The following is a 22,979-nucleotide window of genomic DNA, read 5'->3' as shown; positions in this document are numbered from 1 at the left end:
AGGTCAAAATACTCTGTGTGAACAGGGCCCAATTTTACCTATGTGGCAGATCATCTTTAATATTGCTATATTTATAATTAAACTTAATACATTCCATGTTGTAAATATGAGCATATATAAAACACTCCCCTTAACCACTGCATTGCTGAGGGTTTTTGTAGTCCGATCTGCCTGGCAGACAGAGCTGCGGTTCATTACCTGCCACGTTTTCTAGCCGTGCACTTAGGCTAGCTGTGTGAGGCCTTGACTGGCTAAAGGATAATTTGGTTATTCGTGTTCCTCTCAGTCTTATCACAATAGCCTTCACTGTGGTATGGGATGTCATGTATGAGTTTCCATGGCAACGTCTCCCCCAGATACATGGGGAGCAGTGCAATATAGTTGGCTTCTGGTCTCCATGACAACAAAGTCTGTTCAGATGAATTTCTCCTTTTAAGGTTTGAAGAGAGGGAGATTGCTATGCGGAGGGGGTAGGAGTAAGGTATATTCGGTGGCAAGGTACTGTGCAGAATGATCTGGTGGGTGAGGGAAAGCCCTAAACATAAGCATAGTGTGCATCAGTACATAAGCTAACAAGCACATGCAGCATCAATATAATACACACATGTACACAAAGTCAAAGTGAAATGTGTTTATTTGTTGCTTGAGCAATACACATTTTTGACTTGGAGGGCATGCTAAAACACAACCCTGCCCAAACCACCCAACAGTCCACGTGAGATCCGCAGCACCTCGCTGTGGCACAATTTTGTTTTTACCTTGCAGATATCTTTCTGTTTGCTGAATAGCTTCATTATGGGAAAAAGAATGCCCATAAAGTCTTCTGTTACTATATCACTCTTGTACCGCTATTCGTAATGAGTATAAAAGTGGCGACCCTGGAAGGTATCTTCTTACTTGATCAACTGGCATCCCTTTTCATGTAAGCTTTTTGTGTCATATATCGTGCAATGGATGATTGGAGCAAAGCTGGACTGCAATACGAGAGCATTTGAGAAGTACGAGCTGATGGATATAAGAAGGAGCCCATAAAGTATGAAAGCGCATCGTATTGGCCATATGATCCATATGTAGTAACCGGACAACGGGCCATTTCTTGGTCAAGTCACCGCACAAAATCCAGAAGATGTCAAATAAGCCAAGAAGTGGACCTGGTTAGACATAATAATATAGAATGCATCTGTATACTTTATTATCTCTAAGTTATGTTTTGCTTTTTTGGAAGCAGGGCGCACAGGAAAGCAAAGACTACAAAAAAAAGCTATGTATAAAAAGTACTAAATTCCAGAATCACAGTGCTTCTGTATTATTGCCCTAGTTCCACCGGTTCTAATTTTACACTGTGACTGGAACATCTTTTAGGCCAGGTTCACACAAGTAATAGTGCAGTTAAACATGTCCTGGCTCGGACATGCTCCAGCTTAGAAAACCGCACGGTGCGTTACTACCCTATGTGATTGTAATTCCATCCATTTTCATTCATATACATGTAAGATCAAGCGAGATACAAAAACACTATAGAAAAATCCCTCTTGCTAGGTTTTTTTTTGTTTGTTTTGTTTGCTGCTGCTATATACTTATCATTCACTAATGCTGTCGAACGCTGTAATTACTTATGGCAGTTTTCAATGATCAGATCAGTTACAATCCTTGTACTCCGTGTTGGTCCATGATATGTTGTTTATGGGGAGAGTTAACACTTAGCAGTTTTCACTGGGTTGTCCTCGATAAATACAAAGAAGGTGGAGTGTTATTTAAAAATAAATAAATAATTATAACGAAGAAAGAAAAAAAAAAGCAACAGTAGACTGTTACTATTCAATAAGCAATGAATCACAACTTTTGGAAATGTAATAAATAATGAATGCCACATCAAGCAGTAAGCTTAAGTACACTGATATATTATGCTATTCCTGCTTGAGCACAAGTCCAGGTTTGCTTGATGATGTGGATATTCTTTAGAGCACATATGCTATTGGGATATAGCCCTATGTAAGATAAAGATCAGGGCCTGCTCTGTGATGTGGCTCACTTGGCCATTCGGACTCCCTTATGGCACATGGTCAGGATACTCCATTAGTCACAGTACAGAAAGGTCATGACACGATTTTGATCTTTGCTTGAAGAATCCACGATGTTTCCCCATAATCCCTTGCAAGAGCCGTCTTGCTCTTTTGGTCAAACTCTCTCTCCGTCCTGGTGGCAAGAGGGTAGCTGTCTGAGGAGGGCGTTCTCCTTCATCTTTTCGTAAACGAATCTGTCTGACAACCCCTTCAAGCAGCTCCTGGGTATTATGGTGTAGGGCAGCAGATGTCTCTGTGTACTTACAGCTTAACATGCCTGCTAGGGCGCGTCCCTCTGGAAGAGTGCAATTTACAACATTTCAGTCACACACATTAGAACAATTGTAAAGGGCATGTACACTTTGGAACATAGAGCAAAACTGCAACATCAGTGCCATAATGAGGGTTGCACATGTAGTAACGGTGTGCCCGAAACTTTGGCCTTATGGAATGCTAAATTATGTCACATTATTTCTCATGGGGCTTCTTGTCATGCAGGGCAGGACATCTCAAACTTTACCTCAACAATGGTTGAATGGCAAAAATATTTCTCAGTTTATCTTTCATATGTCTTGTGCACCCAGTGTAATATTACGTTGAACAATAAAATAAGCACAAAATGGGTCAATTATGTTGTTAAACTAAAGAATGCTGCAGCAAGAGAAACGCCTGTGCAACATAAGAGATCAGCATTTCTGTCAAAACTGCCAACCTAGCTGTGCCTCATCAACAACAGGGGGCACCTCTGCCAGGCAGTCAGTCACAATGAGTTCTCTCTTTTCTATACCCTGTCCTTCCAGCCCACTGTGCAGACATGCTGGATTGAATCTATATATGCACAGGATGAAACATGATCTGGTATCAGGGACCAAATGTTTATTTGTCCATCAGGGATGTGTCAGATAATTAATTTTCAATAAAAAATTTGGTCTAAAAAAAAACAATATATGATGGGAATCGTAGTTAGGGCTACTCCTGCTACTTGGATTTCAATAGTAATGTATACAGCTGGCAGCCTGGGACAAAACTGCTTGGCAGAAAGGTAATATTTAACTAACAATTATAGTAGTTTTATTATTCACCCCAAATCACACAACCTGGCAAAAGTATTTATTGAAAAACCTCACATAAGGGTGTGTGTACACGCAACGGCCGTGCTACGGTTTTCAGGTGTGCGGCTTGTACAGGTAAAACACATTGAAACTATGTGCCTTATCTGTACAGGCTGCATTAATAAAAACGCCAAAACCACAACAATTTGTTGCAAAACTGTTTAACCATACGGTTCTCGGATGTATGGTATGTACCGCAGCACGGGTGCAGCACACGCGGGCACCCTATGTTGTCCACACCAATCGCCATTGCGCTCTAATAACTCCTACGACTGTTCAGCTGCGCAAATTGACTAGTGCACTGTTCTATTGTCACAAATTGAGGAGAGACGCCTTTTCACTTTCATTACCTGTATACTTACAAATGTCAAGTATGAGCTTGTGAGAAGAGTTTTCTAAAATTTTTCTGACCATATTTGAAACCTGATGTATTCCTATGTTCCGCTATAATTGCTGAATAGTCGTCACAGTATAGGCTACAAGATCCAAATATAAAAGCTGGCTTGCATTTATACTCTGCTAGTTTGTTGAGGTACTATCTATTCCTTTTTATCACATTCAATATTTAACAGTACACTTTGAGAGTTATATTTGTCTAGACGCAAAAAAGCCTACTCATTTTTTGTTTCCATTTCCCGTCACGTTATCAGGTATTAAAATCATACCTTTTCTTTTTTACTCCAAATGCATATTTTTAAAGACCTAGGGCAAGTATTCTATTTGACAATACCTTCCATGCTAATCTCTCTGGAGCGAGCTAGATCTCCTTTATTGCCAACCAGAATCACTGGAACGTGTCGATGTGGACGGGCACTGCGTAACCTTAGAAGAAGACCCGGTAGACGTTGGAAACTACTTCGATCTGTCACTGAGAAGACTAAAAGAAAGGCATCACCCATCTGCAGACAATTGTCTTGCATCCAGGTATGTGGTCCTGACTGAGAGACAAAGGTCACATTTAGTATGAAAAAAATGTAATGTTAGGCATATCACATGTCGTGGATGATATAATCTTGTTGTACCTTGAGCATCTTTACAGGTTGGGATAAGGGGAAGGTAGAAAAGGTTTCCCTAATCTGTTCTATATATCACAGAAGACCAGAGAAGTTGACAATCCTCCAATGGTGCATGCTGTTGAAAGTGCAATTTCCAGGACTATAAGTATGTATTCACACACGGCAGATTTTGTTGCAGAAATTTATGAAACTGAAAATCCGTTTCATTCATCTGAATGTTTTGGTTTCTGCAGCAGGCGCATGGATTTCTGCAATGAAACGGTTTTTCAGTCGCAGAAATTTCTGCATCAAAGTTTGACTTTTTGACATGTGACTGCACCCTAATAGGGGGCAATACAAACGTGAATCCTTTATACAGAATTACCTACACATTCCTTCCTATAAAAGAATATTGTATAAGGCACACATGTTTATTGTACTTTAGGTGCCTTTGTTTTCGGACAGGTATAAGGAATGGATTATTGGACAATTATTTACCGTTTTACACCATAATTCATTAACCTATCCATAAACAGATTACAACAGTTCTACTTGTATCCATGCAGTAACATTTTGTAGTTTGGGAACCTTATGTCTTGCTACTCACCTGTTCCCAGATATCATATACCATCAGTGTTGTTTTCTCTCCATCCACTATTAGATTTCGCTCGTAGGTATCCTCTGTTGGCAACAGAATAACCTGATCAGAATCAGTTCTAGCACAAATGCCCACTAAAATAACAACACACATTAACAATGACAAAAAAGTTACCTGGATGTTCAGACTCATGGGGGAATGTGTCCTGTGTACCTCCAAATATCCCTGCAAGGGTTGTCTTTCCTACTCCACTGTCACCAAGCAACATCACTTTGTAGACACCCGGCTCTGGACTACTGTCTGAAGACCTCACAGAGTCTGATGACCCGGAATGGACACTTGGCCAGTCGAGCTCATCTACAGCTTGTGCACGCCTCAGCTGATGTTTGTAAGGCAATGGCATACTACCCCGCCGACGCGAGTCCGCTGGAAGAGGAAGACTCCCTCTATGTTGCCACAGACCCCCCAGTTTCTCTATTTTGTTTAGTGTCATATCAGTATCTGGAGGACAAAGAAACCATCAATGGTCAACTCAAGTTTAAAAATGACAGAAAAGAAAGTGAATAAATAGAAGGCTGGTAAAAATAAACCCGTATGTAGCAAAAGTAAGAGAGAAGAATAACGTTCTGATGCATTTATATTAAGGCTGGATTAACACGAGCATGTTATGTCCGTAATGGACGGACGTATTTCGGCCTCAAGTCCCGGGCCGAACACAGTGCAGGGAGCCGGGCTCCTAGCATCATAGTTATGTACGATGCTAGGAGTCCCTGCCGGACAACTGTCCTGTACTGTAATCATGTTTTCAGTACGGGACAGTAGTTCCACGGAGAGGCAGGGACTCCTAGCGTCGTACATAACTATGATGCTAGGAGCCCGGCTCCCTGCGGTGTGCTCGGTCCGGGACTTGCAGCCAAAATACGTCCGTCCATTACTGACGTAATGTGCTCATGTGAATCCAGCCTAACACTTCCTAAACTGAAATGATACCGGAGGACTCAGGAACTTTCATGAAGCATGCTGCAGAGATTCCCTGGTAATTCACTGAAGTGATAAATGAGTAAAATGTATAATTTTTATTTCATAGCTATCTAAAAACAGGGGTACAATCACCACTGTGAAAAGCCCAACCGTGTATTTAAAAACGTATTAAACAGAATACTCCCAGTCCTAGTTCGTTTGCGAACCCTTAATGACTGGGTATGTAAACAGAGATATCAAAATATGGAATCAGCGTATAACATTGGTAAAGCAGTGGTTTGGACCCTCGTTCACACAGGAGCCTGCGTTAACCGCACCAGATTCTCCCAATGTACAGATGCACAACAATGCCACTGCCCCCTACGCAAAATTCCCTCACTTCACCCGACCCTACGCGTTTCTATACTTATCATCAGGGGTCTGTCAGTCTGGCCAGGATGCCAGCGATATATCTTCAGCAGCAGGTATTATACTGCACAACACGGAAGCATGCACGCATAGATGTCAGCGGCATGTCATGATGATAAGTATAGAAACGCGTAGGGTCGGGTGAAGTGAGGCAATTTTGCGTAGGGGGCAGTGGCATTGTTGTGCATCTGTACATTGGGAGAATCTGGTGCGGTTAACGCAGGCTCCTGTGTGAACGAGGGTCCAAACCACTGCTTTACCAATGTTATACGCTGATTCCATATTTTGATATCTCTGTTTACATACCCAGTCATTAAGGGTTCGCAAACGAACTAGGACTGGGAGTATTCTGTTTAATACGTTTTTAAATACACGGTTGGGCTTTTCACAGTGGTGATTGTACCCCTGTTTTTAGATAGCTATGAAATAAAAATTATACATTTTACTCATTTATCACTTCAGTGAATTTTCAAATGTTCATATTTGTGGGAGCACAATATATATCGTTAAAATACAGTGAATTATTAGAGATTCCCTGGTATCAGCAATTAGGCCTAATGCACACAAATGTAGTGGTTTTACGGGCCCCAAATCCACGGATACCTTGTGGTCCGTTTGGCCGCAAAAAAAACTTTCATTGTGCACCCATATGTATCAGGATTCACAGATCCGCATTAAAAAAAAAATTGATGTCACCAGTTTGTGAAGCTGCAAATCCGGACCGTAAAATGACTTGTCCTGAGTTTTTGCAGCCCGGATTGGCAGCCGTCACGTGGATCCATGAACATCATGGGAGCCGTAGAAATGAATAGGTCGACAAAAAACTACAGTCATGTGCATGAGGCCTTAGACAGTATATGACAAGATTTGGCATAATGTTACATATACATTTGTAAATTATACAGATAGTTGTAAAGACACAGCCAATACAAACAAGTGGATGCAAAAGTTACCGAATAATATATGTTCCTTGGAAAACCATTGGAATATGTTTGAAGCCATTGTGATTTATTAATTGAATAACCCATTCCATGTGCACACATCTCTCACTACTGCCATGTTAGTCCGGAGAATGACATAATCCCACTTCTGTCTTCATTGTAATCCAGGATAATCTCGGATCAGTATCCAGGACAAAGACAGATTACCCCCACACAAGACTAACGGAAGCAATTTTACTGCTCAGTAGTTTCTCCTTCGGTGAAAAAGTGCTGATATTTCATTTTTATACAATTAGCTTTGATTAGCTTTGATGGATATTCGCAATAACCATGATTGGCAAAGGTTTACTTTCCTATTTCTGAACAAGACTGGATCATGCCTATAGGAAATGATTTCTATGAAATCAATGTGATCATTTAGATTATTTTTTTCACCCACGCTAAACTCTAATAATATATTAATTCATCCAAACTTTTATAAGGAATGATCAGATTTATTTTGTCATTCCATCATTACAATCCATGCACGTGTCTTCATCGTCAAGACTATTAGAATAAGGTTGGGCACATGCCAAAGCAACGTGTGCAGGGCATGTGACATAGCTCTCTGCAGCAGCGCCAGTGCATCTAGATTTACAATGCCTGTAGCACTTCATCGCTGGAAGGAACACGCGATGGCCATACAGGTGACATGAACGTTGGTAAAGAGTTGGCTTTTCGTCTGTCCATCTGATCACCACACGAGCTGCCAGGATCATGCAGAGGGCAGGTTTGACCACTCCTTTCCGGGCATCTCTCTTATAACTAATGCCAATAGACTAGAGAATAGGGTTATTCGGAAAGAACTACAGAGCACGGATGATGATGGTGATGGTTGGCCACTATAGCCACATTAGATCTTTAGATTGAGGGCGTACCTCTCCGAGCTCCATTCTATATCCATGGTTTATACACACAATATTCTCTCTCTATTCCTGTCAGATGAATTTACAATGACTCTTGCTGCAGCCACTAATGCTGGTAACATGGCACTGACATTTAATAGGCAAGTCTCCATCTCAGGTAGCATTTGCCAGTCTCACTATACCAATGCCATTGGAGTCAGCTCTGATGGGGAAGTCGATTCTGTTTTTGCTCCCTGGCCAGACAGGTAATAATGATACAGAGACGCATAGACTATTACGAGCTGCGTTTAGTAAAGCCCTTCTTTGCCAGAGCTGCAGACTCTGCAACCTATCATGCATAGATCATGTTATGGGTTAAAAAAAAACCGCATGAAGTTCTGAAGTATTTTCCATGATCAGTCCTGCTTCAGTGCCATGTATTCATTTGCTGAACTCACAGACTAGCGCAGGCATTCCACTAATAATTTGTCACCTACCTGTATTCCCCCTGGCTCTGCCACCTGTCTGTTGTCCCTGTCTTCTGCCTGGGTCCTCCGTGTGGCAGATGCTCAGCTCCATCTGCTCCGTCCCTCCCCATTCCTTTAAATATCCCCCAGTAGAGAGACCCACCACGGGGAGACCCGCCCTCTACTGACGATAGATATGTAGATTAGGCAGTGACGTCGCGGGATTCCCTCTCTGGATCACGTGGTGCGGCTTCCCGCTCTCTTCAGTCAGCGAGCTAGTTATCGCCATATGTGCCTGAAGTTGCAGCTGGTGAGAGGCGGTGGGCACAGCTGCACCTGAAAGGGCAATGTTTCATAGTGAATGCCCATTCTCACCAGTGTAACAGTGTACATTACCAGAGACCGAACATGGCGAGGAGTAAAGTGATAACGGCTCTGCTTTATACACTGACCTGCCCGCCGCCATTGTCCAAATGTTATCGTTACTATTCATCGTTGATGAGGAAATTCTCCTGATCCGCTGTAGAATCGTGTTATGCAACTTCAGTTTTACTTTATGGGAGGTAAAGCTGTAAGGAAAAGTCGCATGTCAGATCTTTTTCGATTTTTACAAGGTTGCTTGCGACTTTCTTTTCCAGAGAGCCCTAGCCTCATTGTATGAAATAAACCAACGACCCAAGAAGTTGCTAGGCAGAAAACGAGTCATTTTGTTAACAGGTTGCCACAAAGTGAAAGAACGCATGTTTTCTACTCTACTATATTATATTTTCCCTGCGGTCACCTATATATTGTTTTTTCCTTAATTTCTACTTTCAACTATGTTCACACAGAGTATTTTGGGGGAGGAATATCTGCCTCAAAATTCAGTTTGGAGCTTTGAGGCAGATATTCCTCTCCCTGCACGCCGATTTTCGCGGCAATTATCGCGCCGTTTTTCGCCCGCGGCCATTGAGCGCCGCGGGCATAAAACAGAGAGAAATACACTTTCTCCTGCCTCCCATTGAAGTCAATGGGAGGTCAGAGGCGGAAGCGCCCGAAGATAGGGCATGTCGCTTCTTTTTCCCGCGAGGCAGTATTACTGCTCGCGGGAAAAAGACGCCGACGCCTCCCATTGAAATCAATGGGAGGCGTTCTCGGGCCGTTTCTGCCGAGTTTTGCGACGCGGTTTCCGCGTCAAAGAACTCTGCAAAATACCCCGTGTGAACATAGCCTCAATAGTTCTAGTCAGTTTTGTTCAAGACTGGCAAATTCGGGTGCAGTACTGAAATTTTGAATATCACAAATTTACTTTTCTAACTTTGCAAAAATTTTAGCAAAACACCTCTTCATAATCCAATAGATAAAACCGAGGATTCCGCTCCAGGAAGACCCCTGACATAGGCAACGCTCTGGCTGGGGATTCCGCTCCTGGAGGAGCCAGACGTCCATATATGGGCAGAGACGTCAGGGGCTCCGCCAGGAGCGTAATCCCCGGCAATACTCTGGCCGGGGATTCCCATGAATAGGGGCTATTAGCCTGTTTACAGCGTAGCCCCTCATGGTAACACGGCGCCCTCCCCCCCTTTTTTTCCTCCTGTTTTCCTTCAGTTCCTTTTATGGTCATTAATTAAAGGTAATTTGGTTTAACCCTCTTTTTCCCCTGTTTTTATTTGGTACTTACCTGTATAAGGTCAAGTTCAGGTCAGTGGTGCCCCACCCACTTGGTCTTGGCACGCACAGGTTCTGGAAAATTCCTATGTGGCGGGAAAATCTGGTGTTTTCATTGGTTCCCTTTGGTAAAAAGGCAGGAATTTTGTATATATATTCCCAGGTTTTGGAGTGGTCTGCTGCCCGTCCGAGTTGGATGAAGAAGAGGAGGAACATCATCGCCCCGCCCCCCTCCCCTTCATTGTCGCGGTATCTTGTTAGTGGGGGATAATTCGCCCAGTTTATGGGTGGACAAGGTCATGAATTATTGGTATAATATTTATTGGTTTTTAATATTTATTAAAATATTTGGTATTTATTACAAGTTTAATATTTATTTATTCTATTTATTATGTAACCCCTCAATAAATACCGTGGCCATTTTATTCCATCTGCATTGTCTCTTGGTCTTTATTTATTAATTACGTTTTTAGTATGTGTGTTTTGAAGGTTGGGTGGCGCTTGTGTTACCATGCCAGGTGCTGCCGCAAGGTGGATGCTGCAGGACCCGGCATTCATCGGATACGGATATGGCGTCAGACCTCTCTAAGAGCCTGAGACAAAATTGCTGCTGGCCCCTGCCCAGGTCCCGCGCCACAACTTATGTCCCATGCGGCAGAACAGATCCCATAGAAAGCTATGGAATCCGTTTTAGAATCAGTTTCCCTCCAGCTTTTCTGCAAACGCCAGAGGGAAACCGACATGGACAATGGATATAAGTGAACAGCCCCTTAGACTTCATTGTGCGACTCTGGTCCGGTAAAAGGGATCAGAATAGGGCATGCTGCGAATTTCCTGTTGAAAAAAGATGTGTGAATAGCTTATTGACTTGTATGGGTGTGTGTGTGCGGTCAGTTGTTAAAACTGACAGGAAACAGACGAAGACAACCGCAAGTTTTAGAAACACGCTGGCGGATTGTGTGTCCTCTAGTGGCTGGATTCAAAACCGCTCAATAGTAGTGAAAAGCTGTAGCATGCTCTCATTTCCATGCATAAAATGTTCCGCAGCACATAAATGAGATTTATTCGGTCCTGTTTAAGAACAGGATTCAGACACATCATGTTTTTTAACAATAAAAGTTAATGGCAACAAGCTGCTGCAATTGGATATGCGACCTGTTTTAAAAGTATATATTTTTTCTTTGTTCTGCCAGCTGCGCTAGCATATTTAGTTTCAGAGCGCTGCACCACTATCACATGACCATATGAAGAAGTACCGTCTACCGCCCAGGAAAAAGGAGTGAATGCAGACCAGAGAAGCAGGGGTAATGCCTTATTCACACGACAGGGTCCCGCCCGAGCCCGAGTGTCGGCCGATAAAATCGGCCGTTTTTCCCGGCCGGCTTGCATTAGTTTTGCATCCGTTCCGGGCCGGGCATATCTGGACAGTGGCATCAGGGGCAACTCCTGAAGGGGAATCCCCATGTGTTCGGGGATTCCGCTTCAGGAGTTTCCCCTAATGTCACTGCCCAGATATAGACAGAGACATCAAGCGCTCTGTCCAGGAGCGGAATCCCCGAACACACGGGGATTCCGCTCCTTCAGGGAGCTAAAGTGGGGCTAGCACATAGCAGAGTGGGGAGATACCTCCCTGCTCTGCTATAGTGGCGTCGCTACAATAGTAGCAGAAGCTGCTAGCAGCGCCATCGAAGGTGTCGCCGGGCCAGGGCGCTTTTACAACAAGCAGGGGAAGGGAGCCAGCGCAGTGTTCCCTTCCACCTGCTGTACACCCGGGCCCTGCCACACAGTGCATAAACTTACCTCCAGCGTAGCCATTCGTCCGAATGGCATCAACTCCTCCTCCTCCCATGCACTCTGTGCTGTGAGGAGGGAGCAAGCGACAGAATACATGGCCATCACTCGGGACACATTCCGGTGATGGCCGTGTATTACCCGGCCCCATAGACTTCTATGGGAGCCGGGCGGCCGGGTAAACGGCCGAAAATAGGGCATGTCCCATTTTTTGACAGCTAGGTTTCCCATTAGGGGTCTATTGTTCCTACAGCAGCCGGGTGACGGCCGTTTTATGAATGGCCGTCACCCGGCCGGGAAACCCTGTCGTGTGAATGAGGCTGGGTTCACACGACCATGTTACGTCCGTAATGGACGGAACGTATTTCGGCCGGAAGACCCGGACCGAACACACTGCCGGGGAGCCGGGCTCCTAGCATCATACATATGTACGATGCTAGGAGTCCCTGCCTCTCCGTGGAACTACTGTCCCGTACTGAAAACATGATTATAGTACGGGACAGTTGTCCTGCAGCGAGGCAGAGACTCCTAGCATCGTACATAACTATGATGCTAGGAGCCTGGCTCCCTGCACTGTGTTCGGTCCGGGTCTTCCGGCCGAAATACGTTCCGTACATTACGGACATAACATGGTCTTGTGAACCCAGCCTAAGGGCTAAGGAAGTGATTAACTATGAACACGTGTATGTTGTGTAAATCTCATATAGTTGATATAGTTGAAAAAAGACACAAGTCCAACTAAACTTATCAATAAATATATATATATATATATATTTTTAAACAGCGGCGTAAAATTACACCTTGTTTGCACTACCCCCCAGCAATGGTTGAAAACAATGGTAAGCTGTTTGCATGCGTTTTCAAAGCGTAATGCAATTGTTTTGTGCTCTGAAATACGCCTGAAAAAAACAGTGTTAAAATACCCTTATGGCACGCAGCCTGGAAATTCCTGTTAGGTAACGCTGGTAGTACTGGTTTAGCAATTTAACCCCTTAATACGGAAGGTATTTTAAACATTAATGACCGAGCAATTTTTTACGTTTTTCCATCGTCGCATTCGAAGATCTATAACTTTTTTATTTTTGTGTCGACATAGCTATATAAGGACTTTTTTTGGCGGGACAAGTTGTATTTTATAATAGCACCATTTTGGGGTACATATAAATTTATTAATTAACATTTTAATAACTTATTTAGTGGGGTACTGAAAAAAAAAAAAAGAAATGTAGCCATTTTTTTTGCGTCTTAATTTTACACCGTTTACCGTGTGGTATAAATAACATAACTTTATTCAGCGGGTCATTACGATTGCGGTGATACCAACTTTATATGGATTTTCCTACTTTGCCACACTAAAATCTAATTTTTTTCAAAATTATTTGCTTTTGCGTCACCATACTTTAAGAGCCATCATTTTTTTTATTTTTTGACCGATGCAGTTGTATGAGGGCCTTTATTTTTTTGCGGGACGACTTGTAGTTTTTATTGGTACTATTTTGGAGTAGATGGGACGGTTTGATCACTTTTTATCACATTCTTTTGAAGGCAGGATGAACAGAAAACAGCAATTCTGGCGTTTTTTTATTATATTTTTTTACGGCGTTCACCGTGTGGATCAAATAATGTAATCGTTTTATAGTTGGGTTCGTTACGGACGCGGCGATACCAAATATGAGTAACTTTTTTCCATAAAGTATTTTGTAAGGGGAAAAAGTGGTGTTTTTAATTTTTTTTTTACTTGGGAGATTTATTTATTTCAAACTTTAAAAAAATTGAATACTTTATTTTTTGTCCCACTGGGGGACTTTACTGTGCAGACTTCTGATCGGCAATAATACACTGCAATACAGAAGTATTGCAGTGTATTATAATAGCGGTCAGTGTAAAACTGACAGGCACCTGCTCGGTCATGTCTCTGGCATGGTCTAACAGGCAATTACTAAAGGCAGACCTGGGGGCCTTTGTTAGGCCCCCAGGCTGCCAGAGAACCCATCGGCACCCCGCTATTGAGCGCAGCATCTGAGGGGTTGAATATAATCGGAGACCACTAGTGGTCTCCGATCGTTGCCCTGAAGCCCGAGGCTGTTACTAACAGCCCGGGCTTCAGCAGCACCCCACACGATGCTGAAGTGCCGACGTGAAAACACTATACGCCGGTCCTTAAGGGGTTAAGGCCCTTTTACCTGGGCCAATGATTGTACAAATATTTATTCCCGATCATTGCCCTGTGTAAACAGGGCAGCGATCAGCTGACAAACGCGCAAACATCTTCTATGCGGCCAAAAAGATTGGCACTAGTCAGCAATACTTTTCCCTGTGTAAACAGGGAATGTGCTGCCAACAAGATGCAAGGTGACGATAGACATGTTATCATCGATATGCGCTCATTACTATGCAAAAATCTAAGCGTGTAAAACCACCTTCGGTTACATCCACCTGTAGCATAAACAAAATTTCCATGCTGTTTTCTGTGCGGAAAATCTGTATTGTGTTACAGTAGCAGCAGAGTGGATGCGATTTAACCCGTTAGTGACCGGCCCATCGCGTTTCTACGTCGGTCACTAACGGGCCTTATTCCGATGCCATAGACGTTTTACGTCGCGGCATCGGAATAAGTAAACAGAGCAGGGAGCTGTCAAATCTCCCTGCTCTCGGCTGCCAGAGGCAGCTGAGGGCTGGGGGCGTCCCTGCTCTGCCATGTGAGATCGATATTAGTATCGATCTCACCCGTTTAACCCCTCAGATGCAGTGCTGAATAGCGTGCACCGCATCTGAGTGGTTTTGGAGAGAGGGAGGGAGCTCCCTCTCTCTCCCACCGACACCCGGCGATATGATCGCCGAGTGTCTGTGTCTCCAATGGCAGCCGGGGGCCTAATAAAGGCCCCCAGGTCTGCCTGGAGTGAATGCCTGCTAGATCATGCCGGAGGCATGACCTAGCAGATGCCTGTCCGTGTTAAACGGACAGGCAGTAATAGGCTGGGTTCACACGACCACATTAACGTCCGTAATGGACGGACGTATTTCGGCTGGAAGTCCCAGACCGAACTCAGTGCAGGGAGTAGGGCTCCTAGCATCATAGTTATGTACGATGCTAGGAGTCCCTGCCTCTCCGTGGAACTACTGTCCCGTACTGAAAACATGATTACAGTACGGGACAGTTGTCCTGCAGAGAGTTAGGGACTCCTAGCATCGTACATAACTATGATGCTAGCAGCCCGGCTCCCTGCACTGAGTTCGGTCCGGGACTTCCGGCCGAAATACGTCCGTTCATTACGGACGTTAATGTGGTCGTGTGAACCCAGCCATACACTGCAATACAAAAGTATTGCAGTGTATTATAAATGTGATCGCAGAATCGCATATTATAGTCCCCTAGTGGGACTAGTAAAAAAGTGAAAAAAAAGTTTAATAAAGTTAATTTAAAAAAAAGTGTGAAAAAAAATGAAAAACCCAGCTTTTCCCCTTACAAAATGCTTTACTATTAAAAAAACAAAATAAAGTTAAAAAGTTACACGTATTTGATATCGCCGCGTCCGTAACGACCCCGACTATAAATCTATTACATTATTTAACCCGCACGGTGAACGCCGTAAAAAATGTAATAAAAAACTATGGAAAAATTGCTGTTTTCTGTGAATCCTGACTTTAAAAAAATGTGATAAAAAGTGATCAAAAAGTCGCATCTACTCCAAAATGGTACCAATAAAAACTACAAGTCTTCCCGCAAAAAAAAAGCCCTTATACAACCGCATCGGCGAAAAAATAAAAACGTTACGGCTCTTCAAATATCGAGACACAAAAACAAATAATTTTTAAAAAAAAAGCGTTTTTACTGTGTAAAAGTAGTAAAACATACAAAAACTATACAAATTTGGTATCGTTGCAATCGTAACAACCCGCTGAATAAAGTTAGTGTTATTTATATCACACGGTAAACGGCGTAGATTTAAGACGCGAAAAAGAGTGGCGAAATTTCACTTTTTTTTCTATTTCCCCCCAAATAAAAGTTAATCAATAAATAATGTCCCCCAAAATGGTGCTATTAAAAAATACAACTTGTCCCACAAAAAACAAGACCTTATACAGCTATGTAGACGCAAAAATAAAAAGGTTATAGCTCTTGGAATGCGACGATGGAAAAACTTAAAAAATGGCTTGGTCATTAAGGTCTAAAATAGGCTGGTCATTAAGGGGTTAAACAAATCTTATCCACACACTGCAGAAAAAAAACTTGCAGAAAACAGTTGCAGAAATTGACCTGCAGTGCAGATTCTCAATCTGTAGCATGTCAATTTCTCTTGCGAAAAGGCTGTGGAATGGTAGACGGAAATTCTGCAATGTTCAAGCTACGAGTGCAGGGTGCCTAGCGTAAATACTGTGGATTTTCCACAACGGGATCCATTGCGGAAAATCCGCTGTGTTTTACAGTAGCAGCAAAGTGAACGAGATTAGAACAAATCTCATCCACAGGCTGCGTAAAAAAAACGGAGGCTCGCAGCACCGACCAACCCTGGCAGGAGTGACGTGTAGCTATGGAAGACTAGTGGGGGTATTTAGTGGCATTTTTCTCTCATAGACCTCCATAGGTGTCGATGTGGTTTTTTTTAGGCCTGTGATTGGCTGCAATGGTCACATGGGATGAAATGTCATCCCAGGAGGCCGGCCTGGCGGAAGAAACAGACTCCTGGGTAAGGATAAGATTTTTGTTTTTTCTTCTGAGTTCCGTTTTTTGCGTCGGAATCGCTGCGAACCCGCCGCAAAAAACGCAACAACTGCTATTTGTTTCAAGTTTCTGAATTCAATGGGGAAAACCCACAACAAAAAAGCAGCATTTACGCAAGTACAATTGACATGCTGCGGAATAAAATTCTGCACTGCAGGTCAATTTCTGAGCATTTTTTCCGCTCAGTATTTACACAGCGTGTGGATGAGATTTGTTTCATCTCATCCACATTGGTGCTGCTGTATTTGCTGCGGATTTTCCACAATGAATTTAGTTGCGGAAAATCCGCAGTATTTACGCAACATGTGAACTGACCTTTATGGGGCTTTTTAAGAAAAAATCTTGGCATCACATGATTAGCAATGTGAAAAACGCCACCTAAAAATACCCCAGATAATAAAACACACTATTTGCAAAAAATGCAACCAATACAGCCATTAAAAAAAATGCATGTACCATTATACAAAAAAAACTTGTTTTTATAGATGTGTTTCTTTTGCCCATAAAAACACCACAAAGAGAGTAAAGGAATCCCAAGTCTATGTTTACGCAGGGCCAATACGCTGCGTAAAAGCCCACAGCGTATCCACCCTAGGCGCCGCAGGGAATTCCGGATGGAAAACTGCACCAAATTGTGGTGCAATTTTTCAGCCGGAATATAGCGGCACAAAACTGCACGTAGAAAAAAAGTTTTATACTTACGTAGCCATGGCGACCGCAGTCCCATGTGACCGCTGCAGGCTGTGATTGGCTGTAGGGGTCACATGGGATGGAACTTCATCGGGTCACAATTGTATGTCAAAAACGGAAATACGGTACGGATGCAGAACAGCAAACAAAAACGGACCCCGTCGTGTGAATAGAAACAACAGCAATCCCAACGTGGTGTGAGGAGGAGATGCGGGGTAGGATTGGATAGCTGTGAAGGCACCAAAAAAGAACTCCTCCCTGGATTAGGGCTAGTGTTTGGCTCTTTTGCTGGTTCACAAGGCCAGCAGCTGCCTTCTGGGCTCTCCCTGCACTGAATATGACACACGTGACATTACAATGTGTGTGTCAGACTTCAGTGTAGCGCCAAGACCATAGCGGAGGAGAGCCCTGACAGGCCAGGATCACGTTAGAAGTTTTTGTGAAATGACAAGTACACAACATGTATCTAATCTATCATGTATCCGATCTATCACAAACTATGCACCAATCTGATAAAATTGTCATATTTTCAGACAATGCCGCGCTATTGTGTCCGGTAAAATCACGGACACCCTGACGGAACCTATTAAAGTCAATGGGGTCCTTCAGCGTTGGCCGTTGTGCAATGGAACCATTGCTGCCGTTATTCCCTTGTTCGGTTACAACGGAATGACAACGCAGATGTGAACGAAGCCTAACTTAGAAATGTATCTTCCCATGGGGATAGGATTTAAATAGTATGAATAAGTGGCAGAAAGCAGGAGATGATTACAGGTGTAATTGCACTTTGGACCACTAACTAAAATGAGTCATTGAAATATTTTGGACAGATGGGCATCTACTGGATGTGTGAAATGTTAGAGATTGTTAAATGGTATAACCTTTGCTGTCGTTATACATTTTGTATGAATAACGTGTGAAAACCATTAACTCTATATTGAAAATAACCTCAGGGGTTAATTAGACTTTTCTGCCGTGTGCATCAGTACCTTACGCTCATTTGCTAGAGAACGGTCTCCAACCACTAATTAGGAACTAGAATGGAATTAGACAATTAGCAAAAAGAAAAATAACCTGCTCTAATAGGCATGAAATCAGAGATAGTGAATAGAACCGTGTACAGGGTGTAGAAGACTGGACGGATGAACATTCAACAACAGGAAACTGGTCAAACCATGAAAATGTTCTATAGGCAAACTAGGGCCATATTCACTCAGTGGCGATTTCGTGCAGTTTTTTTATGCTGTTTTTGAAGCCACAAATAAGAGTGGATCATAGAGGCAGAGGAAGAATAGGAAAGGTTCTACTTTTTATTTTTTTGAATATACTCCTGGTTGTGGCTTCAAAAACTGCACTATGTGAATATAGCCTAAGGGGTCCATTCACACGTTGGGGTTGAGGTGCAATTAAAGCCGCATTAAAATCACATCCCAAAGGCGTGGCCTAGCAGCAGATGTAAGAGGACGTGTGTGGCTGGAGCTCCTGCTGTATTCATCCTGAAAATACTGTTTATCCCTGAAATACCCGGTAATATTCACCGATCTGGAGGCTGGGAGGCTGGAGGAGTCGGTACCGCTTAATACAGCTGCAATGACCCGCTCTAAGAAGCAAAAAACGCCGCCGGCGAGTCCGGGGCCGAGAAGGCAAGATGGCGCAGAGGAGACTGACTGCAGGAGCAGGCACATGCGGTCTGAAGCGGCAGACAGGCTGGAGAGATTTGCAAGAACCCCTCGTGCGAGCGGATCTGCAGCAGGCAAGACGCCGATGGCTGGCAGTGGGAAGGCAGACAGCATGGCCTCAGGTTCCAGGTACTCCGTGCTCGGAGAGGACACGGTGAGTGAGGAGGAGGAAGAGCTGAGGTGTCAGCAGCGGGACAGGCGGGAGGAGGAAGATGGTGACAGAACGCATAGCAGGAGAGACCAGGTGAAGGAGCCTTCCCTTGCTGATATATTCGCTGCGGTAAAGCAGAACTCCTCAATTTTATCTGTGCTGACCGGGCAGGTGGGAAGCCTGAAGGAAGATATACTGCTGTTACGTAATGACTTACAGAAAGTGACAGAAAGAACCACAGTTATTGAAGGGAAAGTGTCTGAAGTGGAAGATGTTCTGCCGGAGCTCAGGCGGGATGTGCAGTCTCAGTCCTTGGCGGTGGTGGCCCTGCAGGCTAAGGCGGATGATTTGGAGAATCGGCTACGCAGAAACAATGTGCGTTTGGTCGGAGTGCCGGAAAAAACGGAGGGCAGTAACTCGGATGAGTTTTTTGAAAAATGGCTGCTGGAGCAGTTTGGCCGGGATGAACTGTCTCCTTTATATGCGGTTGAAAGAGCGCACAGAGTACCTACCAGACCGGGGCCACCGGGGAGGCCCCCGAGGCCGGTCTTAGTGAAGCTGTTGCACTACAAGGACAGAGATAAGATACTGAGGAAGGCAAGGGAACGGCAGGATATCTCCATTAATGGCGCCAAAATATCCTTTTATCCGGATTTCTCCGCGGATGTACAGAAGAAGCGGCTGCACTACTGGGATGTAAAGAAACGTCTGAGGAACTTGTCCATACCATACTCCATGATGTATCCGGCCAAATTGCGGGTAGTTGCTTTTGGGACTGCTTCATTCTTCGAGAACCCCAGAGAGGCTGCAAGATGGCTGGATAGCAATGAGGCACGGTTGCGGAGACCGGCTGCAGAAGAAGATCCGTGAAAGCCCGCCTGAGCGGTGAAGTCTAGAGCCATGTTGGCGTTTGCGGGACTGTAGCATATTATATGTTATTATGCAGTTCTCCGAAGTGTGTGAACACCCTTGTATGAAACACAGCAGGGTGGTATCCTTTTAACAAAAATGGCCGCACCTGACGGCAATGTTATTGAGGGATTGTTACTGGGTACCTAATGTATCTGTAAAATCTGCTGATTGTGTGGGATTGTTTAATACATGCGAATAGCAGTGGGAGCCAGCGCTCACTGGAAGTGGTGAGAAAGTTAAACGGTTCAAAGAGAGATGCCAGTAGGGCATGTTAAAAGTTCGCACTATGGTGCGTTTCTGCTGGATAGGAGAGACAGTACATGTCGCTCTGACCCTTTTCGGAGGGGAGGTTTTGTTGGGGGGGGGGGGAGGGGAGGAGGGAGGGAACGCACGGCCTAATATCTTGACTGGAGCAGGTTGGAGGAGTAACAGATTTCCTAAAGATATGATGCCTGATGGGATCGGTTAAATGTCTATCCTGGAACGTCCGGGGAATACGGGAAGCTAGGAAACGACAGGCAATATTTAACTGGGTTAAACAGCAAAATGCCCTGATAGTGGGGCTGCAAGAAACGCATCTGACTAGAGAGTCTGTATCCTTATTGCAGAGAGTGTGGATCGCACATGGGTTTCACTCTTTTCATACGACGTATTCCAGGGGGGTGAGTTTGCTGATACACAGGAGTCTTCCCTTTGTCTGTCATTCGTCCTTTTCTGATGAGGAGGGGAGGTATGTGGGAGTGCACTGTACTATATATCACTGGGAGTGTATTCTGGTAGTGCTGTATATCCCTCCGCCTTATTCTAGCACTGTACTGAAACGAGTTACGGAGAAACTCTCCAGGTGGCCTGAGGTACCGCTAATTGTGATGGGGGATTTTAATGCAGTGATGTCTGAAGGGTTGGATAGGTATCATAGAGGAGGAGGAGGGCAAAGAGGAGACCTGACTGCCTTTGGAAGATTAATGGAGGAATTGGGTCTGCGGGATATTTGGAGAGATAAACATCCAGGGGTGAGGCAGTATTCGTGTGCATCATCCACATTTCAGTCACTTTCGCGGATAGACTTGGTAGCATGCTCAGCTTCAGCGGTGCCGTACATAGCGCAAATAGAGTACCTACAGAGGGCATTGTCAGACCACTCTCCGGTGGCGGTGACGCTGGAAGTGGGTGTAAGGCATACCAGGAACCCCGGAAACTGGAAGCTGAATGCGTTTTGGTTAAGATTGATGGATGGCGGGGAAATACGGAACCTGATAAAAGAATATTTTAATTTTAATACTGAGTCAGTGCCGCGGGGAGTGTTATGGGATGCCATGAAAGCCTGGTTGAGAGGAGTATTCATTCAAAATATTAAACGAATTAAAACTAAATCCAGGCAGTTGGGAGAAAGTTTAGAGGATCGGGTGACAGAAACAGAAGGGAGACATGTAGAAGAGGGATCCGAGGAGACACTTCGACATTGGGTGGAGGCACAGACGTTGTTAAAAAATCACCAACTAACAATGGCGGATAATAAACGACTATTCCTTAACCCCTTCCCTCTTTAGCCACTTTTGACCTTCCTGACCGAGCCTCATTTTTCAAATCTGACATGTGTCACTTTATGTGGTAATAACTCCGGAATGCTTTCACCTATCCAAGCGATTCTGAGATTGTTTTCTCGTGACACATTGGACTTTAAGTTACTGGCAAAATTTGCTCGATATGTTCAGTATTTAATTGTGAAAAACACCAAAATTTAGCGAAAAATTGCAAAAATTAGCATTTTTCTCAATTTAAATGTATCTGCTTGTAAGACAGGCAATTATACCACACAAAATTGTTGCTAATTAACATCCCCCATATGTCTACTTTAGATTGGCATCGTTTTTTGAACATCCTTTTATTTTTCTATGACGTTACAAGGCTTAGAACTTTAGCAGCAATTTCTCACATTTTCAAGAAAATTTCAAAAGGCCATTTTTACAGGGGCCAGTTCAGTTGTGAAGTGGCTTTGAGGGCCTTATATATTAGAAACCCCCAAAAAGTCACCCCATTTTAAAAACTTCACCCCTCAAAGTATTCAAAACAGCATTTAGAAAATGTCTTAACCCTTTACACATGTCACAGGAATTAAAGCAAAGTAGAGGTGAAATGTACAAATTTCATATTTTTTTGCAGAAATAAATTTTTAGTACAATTTTTTTTATAACACAGAAGGTTTTACCAGAGAAATGCAACTCAATATTTGTTGCCCAGTTTCTGCAGTTTTAGGAAATATCCCACATGTGGCCGTAGCGTGCTACTGGACTGAAGCACCGGCCTCAGAAGCAAAGGAACACCTAGTGGATTTTGGGGCCTTATTTTTGTTAGAATAAATTTTAGGCACCATGTCAGGTTTGAAGGGCTCTTGCGGTGCCAAAACAGTGAAAATCCCCCAAAAGTGACCCCATCTGGGAAACTACACACCTCAAGGAAATTATCTAGGGGTACAGTGAGCATTTTGACCGCACAGGTTTTTTACAGAAATTATTGGAAGTAGGCCGTGAAAATTAAAATCAACATTTCTTCAAAGAAAATGCAGGTTTAGCGATTTTTTTTCTCATTTCCACAAGGACTAAAGGAGAAAAAGCACCGTAAAATTTGTAAAGCAATTTCTCCCGAGTAAAACAATACCCCACATGTGGTAATAAACGGTTGTTTGGAGACACGGCAGGGCTGAGAAGGGAAAGAGCGCTATTTGGCTTTTGGAGCTCAAGTTTAGCAGGAATGGTTTGCGGAGGCCATGTCACATTTACAAAGCCCCTGAGGGGACAAAACAGTGGAAACCCCCCACAAGTGACCCCATTTTAGAAACTACACCCATTGAGGGAATTATCTAGGGGTATAGTGAGCGTTTTGACCCAACAGGTTTTTTTGCATAAATTATTGGAAATAGGCCCTGAAAATGACAAT

General features: G+C 43.6%; 1 protein-coding gene across 1 annotated transcript; it reads right to left on the bottom strand.

Moving 5' to 3' along the window:
• Positions 1–616: 616 nt before the first annotated feature.
• REM2 (RRAD and GEM like GTPase 2) lies at positions 617–8,644 on the bottom strand. The gene is made up of 5 exons (XM_075828926.1): positions 8,480–8,644; positions 4,943–5,269; positions 4,778–4,851; positions 3,906–4,113; positions 617–2,358 (listed from the first exon to the last, which is right to left on the bottom strand). The coding sequence occupies exons 1-5, from the start codon at positions 8,559–8,561 to the stop codon at positions 2,081–2,083; spliced, it is 969 nt and encodes a 322-aa protein (XP_075685041.1). The 5' UTR covers positions 8,562–8,644; the 3' UTR covers positions 617–2,080.
• Positions 8,645–22,979: the final 14,335 nt, after the last annotated feature.

This window comes from Rhinoderma darwinii, chromosome 1, assembly GCF_050947455.1.
Source record: "Rhinoderma darwinii isolate aRhiDar2 chromosome 1, aRhiDar2.hap1, whole genome shotgun sequence".
Taxonomy (NCBI): domain Eukaryota; kingdom Metazoa; phylum Chordata; class Amphibia; order Anura; family Rhinodermatidae; genus Rhinoderma; species Rhinoderma darwinii.
The sequence above is the reverse complement of the archived record's forward strand: the minus strand, read 5'-3'. Positions and strand labels throughout refer to the sequence as shown.